This window comes from Austrofundulus limnaeus, unplaced genomic scaffold, assembly GCF_001266775.1.
Source record: "Austrofundulus limnaeus strain Quisiro unplaced genomic scaffold, Austrofundulus_limnaeus-1.0 Scaffold30, whole genome shotgun sequence".
Classification (NCBI taxonomy): domain Eukaryota; kingdom Metazoa; phylum Chordata; class Actinopteri; order Cyprinodontiformes; family Rivulidae; genus Austrofundulus; species Austrofundulus limnaeus.
The window spans coordinates 700,985-708,938 of NW_013952432.1; the positions used below are offsets into that span (position 1 = coordinate 700,985).

The 7,954-nt window shown below is 39.3% G+C and overlaps 1 protein-coding gene across 5 annotated transcripts in view; it reads right to left on the reverse strand.

Annotated features, from left to right (window-relative positions):
- The window catches only part of LOC106515527 (dipeptidyl aminopeptidase-like protein 6), a 251,853-nt gene that overhangs the window by 6,795 nt on the left and 237,104 nt on the right, over positions 1-7,954 (reverse strand). For all 5 annotated transcript variants that reach the window (XM_014005367.1, XM_014005368.1, XM_014005365.1 and 2 more), the window contains 11 exons: positions 7,291-7,414; positions 7,162-7,200; positions 6,805-6,912; positions 5,209-5,300; positions 4,763-4,810; positions 4,575-4,693; positions 3,117-3,188; positions 1,166-1,273; positions 830-899; positions 374-562; positions 193-247 (listed from right to left, as the gene is read on the reverse strand). In XM_014005367.1, coding sequence (XP_013860821.1) covers positions 193-247; positions 374-562; positions 830-899; positions 1,166-1,273; positions 3,117-3,188; positions 4,575-4,693; positions 4,763-4,810; positions 5,209-5,300; positions 6,805-6,912; positions 7,162-7,200; positions 7,291-7,414 — 1,024 coding nt within the window. The remainder of the gene's footprint in view (positions 1-192; positions 248-373; positions 563-829; positions 900-1,165; positions 1,274-3,116; positions 3,189-4,574; positions 4,694-4,762; positions 4,811-5,208; positions 5,301-6,804; positions 6,913-7,161; positions 7,201-7,290; positions 7,415-7,954) is intronic.

Sequence of the window (7,954 nt, forward strand, 5' to 3'; positions counted from 1 at the left end):
GTGTTCAATTTATCTTGAAGACAAATTTTGTTATGAGGCCACGCCCTGCCTAACATGATCATTAAGAGATTTATTGGGAGACTGATTTCTTAAAGTTTACAGCAACCTTTAAGCCAAAGCACTTTTGTAAAACATCTGCAACTTTTGTTCCAGCAAAACAATACAGATTTTTGAAGAAAAGACTTGTCTTACCTGTCCAAAAGCACCAACTCGTGTTTTGTCCACATAAGGCTCTTTAAGAATAAAACTGTAAAGAAAAAAATATATATATTAGCATTAATAATTGCAACAGTTTGTTTTAACAAGACAAACAAACATATAAGTTGGCCAGCTGAGGATGTAACCGACAGCGGCAGTGAAGGCAGTTTCATACTTGAGAGCATCCTTCTGATCCAGATCCTCGCCCAGTCTTTTCTGGATCCGGTGCAGAACATTGGTGCCTTGGAAGCCGCTGCCTCGCCCGTCACAACGGACCACGATGGYACCGAAGCTGCTCACCAGGACTGTGGCCCAGTCTATTTCAAACTGCTCTGACACCATCTGGCCACCAGGTGTCCCGTCGCTGCACAACAGACAAAGCTCTTCAGTACAACGTCAACCGACGTGTTCTAAAACATTTGAATATTGTTGTTTTAGTGGGCAGTGGAAACGTGAGATAATGTAAGTGACAACGATTTATTTTTATTAAATTACAAGAAGTTATTTGAGGCTGCCAGAGCTCAAACTGCAATACAAGTGGCATTTAGCTCAATTAAACTCTGTTGACTAAGAACTAGCCTTCCCTGTTCTGCTTTGCAGTTACCAACCTGGAGGTGAGGTAGATACGTACATGAGGAGGAGCAGTGGGTAGCGTGACGTGTCCACAAAGCCTGCAGGTTTTAGGATCTGCAAAGACAAAACTGGAATACAGACAAGAAACAAACAAATAAATCAAATTTAATAACATCCTAATCAAACCACCAAGCTTGTCAAATACTGTATGATGTACTTTAAAATCAATCTTCCTTTGATGGAGTTTACTTGTCTTGTTCAGGATAATTTATTAAAAACAAACAAAAAATAATAATAATAATTGTGATGAACTGGTATATACATTTTTGATGTTTTCCATTGTTAAAATTACTGTTAATTTCATTTTCTTTTCAGGCTGCAGACTAACACATACTGTAGTCATCCATGTTGATCTCCTGGTACTCCACTGTGGGCATCTGCATGGAGTCCAGTGTCAGCCTCAGGTTCTCATTGGTCTCCAGTTTAAAAACTTCTGAAATACCTGCAGACAGCACATGATTATGGAAGTAACTGAGTTAGGACAAAATATATTTCTGAGCAACAACTGCCTTGAAATAATTCCATTTTTTATGTCCCTTAGTATTTGATTAAACATGAAACTTTAATCATTTAATAATCTTCTCAAGTATGTAATAAAAAAAGATGTATTTAGAAAAAAATGGTTGTTTCAACTGACTAATTTTATAGAATTCAACAAAAGAAAACAATGTGAATGCCACTGCTACTCAAACCACAACCTAAATTCTCTCTCGAGGACGGATTCATTCTTCAAAACACTTCCCCTCCTAAACAGAGACCCAGCAGAGACCCAGCTTGCATGTGTTCCACAATGTGTCCGACACAAACTTATCATCGTTTAGCTGCCACAACTCCAGCAAGGTCGAAGGAACAGCAGAGCGAACACTGTAGGTTGGAATTGGTTTGTGCTGAACATCCAAAAGGCAGCAACCAGGAGGGAAATCAACACAACAGCTGCTCCAGCTGCCCCTTCTTACAAATTCAGATAAAAACCTGCCACGCTGCTGCAGGAAAAACCTTCCAATAAAGCTTCAGAGAGGAGGCAAAGGTACTCTGCCTGGGTTATAGATTACAGCAGCACACGTCAACCAGAGGGCTTCAACGCAGCTGCATAGATGAATTCTGATACGACCTTGTTTTCCCAGCCACTCACGCACAAAGACAATAATGGCCATGAAGACTTTGAAGATATTTCACATGGAGATTGCATATTTTATTTTATTTTAGGTCAGAATTGCTACAGTACTGACTAAATATGGTGCATAGTAACTAATGGCATCTTAAATATTGCATGTTGGCCTCCTAAGCATTTAGTTCAAGTGCAGCAGCCTTCCACTAAGAGCTAAACRCAGTGTAAAGCTTTAATGATTTGCTGCCTCCTTTAAAAGCAAAAGTCAGGGGTTTAAAAAGCTGCAAACTGTCTGTACTGTATATTAGGTTTAAAAAAATCCTAATCATGTTAATCCTWTATATTATTCTGTAATAAAAGTCACTGTAATTTATGCAGAAAGTTTTTAACATAAGCCGGGCGACTTACAGTTGATAAGGGATGATACAATATCAAATTACAGCATGCTGATATARCTGTGGGGCAGGTCATAAAGTGAGGAGCACTCATAATGTGATTATTATATGAGGCAGGCTTGCTGACAAACAATAACTCTGTGCACAGGTGGTCACATTTTGCACTAAAGACAATTTTACCCCCTAATGATAAGGGGATTTTTGAGTATATTGTGTTATCAAGATAAAGGTCACTTGCAAAATTCATATTTTATGGAACTGTACTGTAAAAAAAAAAAACAATAAGACTTGAGTCATTCTACCTTCTCCCTCCTTGAAAATATTCAGGGGCAGCTCCACCAGACAATTAAAAGGCTCCAACAGAATGTGCTAACAGGTTCTAGATGCTACAATGTCTCATTGGGGCAGCAAYGCACCCTGGAAACACAGTATACAAAGCACAAACTTCCTGACCATCTCAGCACCCACCAATGACCACTTTTGGGAATATTTTTTTTTATTCTGTCTCTGTTTTTTGTGGTTGAAATAAAATGGCGTGTTTTGAAGCAGTTGCTGTCCASTATCGTGACTCCCTGACCARTCAGTGGTCTGCAGTCTGCTGACGTGAAACCATTAGCTCAGCCGGATAGGTCCTAAAGCTATAGGYTTATAGTTGATGTRTTGAACACGGTGCAAAGGTGCATGCACCAAACGTGATGCAATCTCGCCACCCCTGCTCCCCCATGGTAAAATGGTGAAATTCACAGTGAAAWTTGCATGCTTTACCTGGTGGTAATACTTACTTTCTCTGTCTTGAGTCTCACTTTCTGCATCTCTTTGAGTTTTGTAAACAGCCACAAATGGAATGTCTGGCCCTGAAAGGAAAACCAAAAACAGRACCAAGCATTCAATTTCCTTCACTTTTTGAATAGAAGCTTCAGCTATGATATGTGTGCATTTCTATATTTATTTTTTGTTYGGGGCAAAAATAAAAAATAAAAACAATGTTAGCATTTGCTTTGTATTGGATAGAATGGAGGAAAATAAACCTGCTCTGGTGTGTGCTAAATCACTGCTTATTTGATTTATGTAATGCAATAGTTGGAACAGCTTTTCTATTTTTAGGCCCCAAACAGAAGCAAAACCCTCAAACTGCAGAGCAAAGGGAAGAGGAACAGCAGATGAAGTGATTGATGCACTTAGCAAATTGAGAACATAGGAACACTGAGGCTGTATTTGATGGGGTAGTCATTTGTTCCTTTTTTTCCCCCTTTATCTTCTTTTCCCCTCTGGTCTCATGATAATCATATCATAACCTCATCACACGGGATCACAGTCAGGCTGCAAGGAGGATAACTGGATTAAAAATACATGAGAAACGAGATCGCTGAGGGTCAGCAGGGCGGGTTTGATGTCATTAAGTCTTTTTTTTTGGACTGTCCTTGAATTTAGATTTTGACTCACACAAGAACTGGGTATGTGATTAAAAATTGAATCTACTGTCTTCAAATCTTCAAACAAAACAACACTGCTTTGACATTCTAATATTTCTCTGATCTTGAAAAGCTTTTTTTTTTCCTTGTTCTTTTGGGTTCTCTCTTCCCCCCTCCCCCCATGTCCTACACAGCAGATACAGATCAAAGGTTTAAATGAATTCACTGTAGATTTTGGCACAAAATCGCAAATGCTAAAAAGTTGGACAGTAACTTTAAAAAGGGAGGTTTAAACCACATACAAATCAATGAGCTATATTTTTTAGTTAAATAAAAATCACTTTTTAACAGTTGAACATTTTAATCTTAACAATTAAAATTAAATTTGCCTTTTTTAAAGAAATGCGTATTGTCTGGGACCTTGCTTGCAAAACTTTTAAATAAAGACGTTGCATGATCTCTTGGAATATGTGGTGGGAATGACTCTCAGCTACTACCATACCAAATTTGAACACACTATCTTTAAATTAGACTCATTTCAAGCCACGTTTGTGTTTGGTTTGTGTTATTGTCTGTCCAGTAGTTCATGAAATATGTTGTCACAGAGCTTAATTCAAAGTCAATGCAACATTTTAAACAAAGGCAATCAGTGGTTAACAGATTAGCTTTAAAAAAAAGGTATTTAGTCTTGAACCAGTTGCAGTGAATGCCTCTAACACTGGGTGTTTCATTGCCCATCATATGATGCAACAAGTCTCTATGGTAATTTCATTGGTAGTTAAGTCAAACAGATGGATAAGGAAAGAGGGAATAGTGACTGCTGTCTACCTTGGCAGTTGAGCAGAAAGTAGCTCATGTTGTGGCTGAAGGAGCCGCTGATGTAGCCGCAGCTGTCGGACAAGGCGCACGACAGGCAGCGGTGGTTAAAAAAGCCAAACGTGTCGGCACTGTGGAAACAAAGAGTATTTAACACTTTGCACATGTTGGTAATAAACAGTGGATAAAACAATCATTACCTGTACAGATGTCTTCGTTTTGGGTCATCTTCAGTGCTTAAGAAGTAGCTATGTCAAAACAACAGAAGAACATGAATGGAACATGTGAAATGCAACAAATACTAAATATTTGGGTGCTACAAAACTTTTTTTGTTTAATTATTTTATTGTGTGTTGAAAATAAGATTACCTAGAGGACATCTGGTCGCTAAAATAGATGCTTCATGAATGAATGATGGTGAATAAAGGGGGTAAATCTTTTTAGAGGAGAAGTAGGCCACATCCTTCCCCCATGGGGTAAAAGCTGTTTTTGTGACTTTTTAAAACCTGTCTTTGTCTCTGAACAAAGGAGTGTTCCTCCAAGTGTTCATGTGTTGTGTTTGTGTGAAATCTCAGTCAGGAAATAGGAAACAACTACTTTTACTTTGACTAGATGGACGTTACTGTTGTATGATTTGTGATCTCACATCAGTTGACTGTCTTCACTGTAGGCCAGGACCTGAGTGACGTCCCAGTCTCCAAACGTGATGGTCTGCAGTGTGTCTGTACTGGTGTTGGGCTTTGAAAGTGAAGGAAAAAACAGGAAAAATATCAAAATGTAGTCATTTTTAATAACTGCTACATTCTGCTGACATCAAAATCACAAAGGCCCCCACATATTTGGGCATACTTCGCTCCGTGGAGGTTTGTGTGGACTCGAGGTGAACAAAATGTGGACAGGTCCATGCAGAGATCAGGTTTTTTTTTTTTTTACATCCCTGTCCAGAATGTCGCACAATAAACTGCCCGGCGAGTTCACATCGAACTGTTTTGGATGCGACACCAAGCAGATAAAACTGAGAATCTGTCATTTGTGGACGAAATGGAGTGACATTCTGAAGAGCGTCTCACAGAGGAGAATAGAAAACAAAGAAACTACTGTATGTGACACACCAATGAAGGAATATAAAGACTTTCAAAGAGCAACAAATTTGTGGGAGGAAACAGCTCAGACCCTGGGTAAGGTAAGTTTTTCCTCTTTTGCTGTTTGAAAGCTAAAATGCAAGCTACAGTATCTCTTCATCCCGTCCTTGACATCATGACTGAAATAGCAAGAAATTAAAGAATTTGTCAGRCGATCAGAACGCTCGACCATGAAGTCTCAAATTCCACGGACAAGCGCGGAGTCCGCGCAGCTCATGGACCGCACACAGTAAGCCTGAGTGTGTGTGTGGGGCTTTTAGCGTGCAATACTTGGTTCTACCCACTTAAAACCACCTCAGAGGTGGTTATGAAGTGCACAGTTGGAAACAGAGACACATTTGGCCGAGGTTGAACCAAGGAGAACCGAATACCGGCGCGCAAGTGGGGCTTAAGGCTACATTCACACTGAAAGGGATTAAAGTCAGATTTTTTGATGTGAATGTTCAGATTATATTTCAACTGCGACTTCCATCTKACTTTRGTGTGAACTTTCCACAGYCCTGATGCGACTYGCATGMGCAGAGATGACATGAYGTCRCATTCAACTAGCTGTTTGTTATCATGTCAATTCTCCAGTTGTTGTGGAACCAGAGCTGGTTAAATAATTATGTGACGTTTGTTTAGTTCAGTGCATTTATCTGAACGTTAGCGCTGATGTTAGCGCCGGACCATATCGATTCAAGTAAAGGAGGTTTTCCTCCTCATTTTCTTCTTCAGAGCTTTCTGTCTGAGCAGCAGGTTCTCCATTCTGTATGACTGGTTCATTTTAGTATAGTTGGACATTTTTTTTTATTTAGTTCCTCAGCAAAATCCGATTTAGTATCAAAGACAGACATGTTAGTAGACAGACCGTTCATCCAGAATGACGTCATATAGTAACAGACCTTAGAAACAAGAATTATGATTTTTTTTGCTCTGCTTCATGGCCCAGTTTAGCAGGTGAAAAGTCAGTTTTTAATGTTTTTTCATTACAGCTGTGAATAGTTTAAATCTGAATTTTAATTGAAACATTATACAAATTCTAAATTTGTAAAATACATTTTTTTCCTTTTATTTGACCTTTAACAGAATTTATTTATTTTACAATAGCATTGTCTAACCTGAGAGATAGACATGGAGATGTGAAAGAACTTGCCCCGGCCTCCCTGAGGGATGGCCCGAGTGAAGAAAAGCTTGAGTCCATCTTTGGAAAACAGAGGTTCCTCGTTCTGTAGATAAAAAAGAACATTATTCAAATATCTTACACAGAAAAGGTAAAACAAAAGAAGAAAAAAAATCAACAATGGTTTGAAAATGCTATTTTGTATTTTATATTTTATATTATATAAATAATAAAACTTAAACCAGGCAAGAACTGTGAGAAGATAAAACTAACAGCTCTAATTAAATGATGCTAACATTTCAGTCAGTGAATTCCTCAAAGCCTTCATCAAACGCTGTTTTTTTTTCATGCTCACCTGTCTGTAGAGCCACCCTTCGCTTTCATCTTCGTGTTTCTGTAAGAACAGATTGCCACGTTTCAGCTRACTCACAGAAACCGCCTCAGGCACAAACAGCACTTTTCAGACACACACACTAGACTGTACCTTGGTGCAGAGGCCTGTCGTGGCCTCACACAGCGTGAGCATGGAGATGTTCTGYGCTCTGTTCAGCCAGTTAATGGCCAGTTTGGTGGTGGTGGCCCATTTCACCATCGTCACATAATACTCTCTGAAAAACACAGGAAATAATAACATGCTCCATAGTGCACTGATCAAAGAAAACCATTACACCTTATGGAACAAGGGCTATTGAATACAAATGTCTTATTGAAAATAAACAATTTACCTTAACAACAGTTCACGTTGAGGTCAATTTTACAATTTTGTCACTTACTCTGGAAATTCTGAAAATTATGTAGAAGAAAAGAGGCCAAAAACCGGAGCTTTCATGGGGAAAATCAGGTGGAACTTGACTCTAATGAAGTTTGTTGTGTCATGATTCTTAGATTTCTTCCACACAAACAGTCTACAAATCTTGAAGGTTTCGTGGACCTCTTCTATGAACTCTGATCTTTAGTTCTTTCCATAGATTTTCTGTTGGATTCAGGTCAGGTGATTGGCTGGGCCATTCCAGCAGCTTTAGTTTCTTTCTCTGAAACCAAATGAGAGTTTCCTTCCCCCAGCATGCCAGCGGCCAGCCGCACACCCCACCGGGGGGCCCAGCATTAGCGGGCCCCCAGATAAACCAGCAGGAGGGGCAGCCCAGACC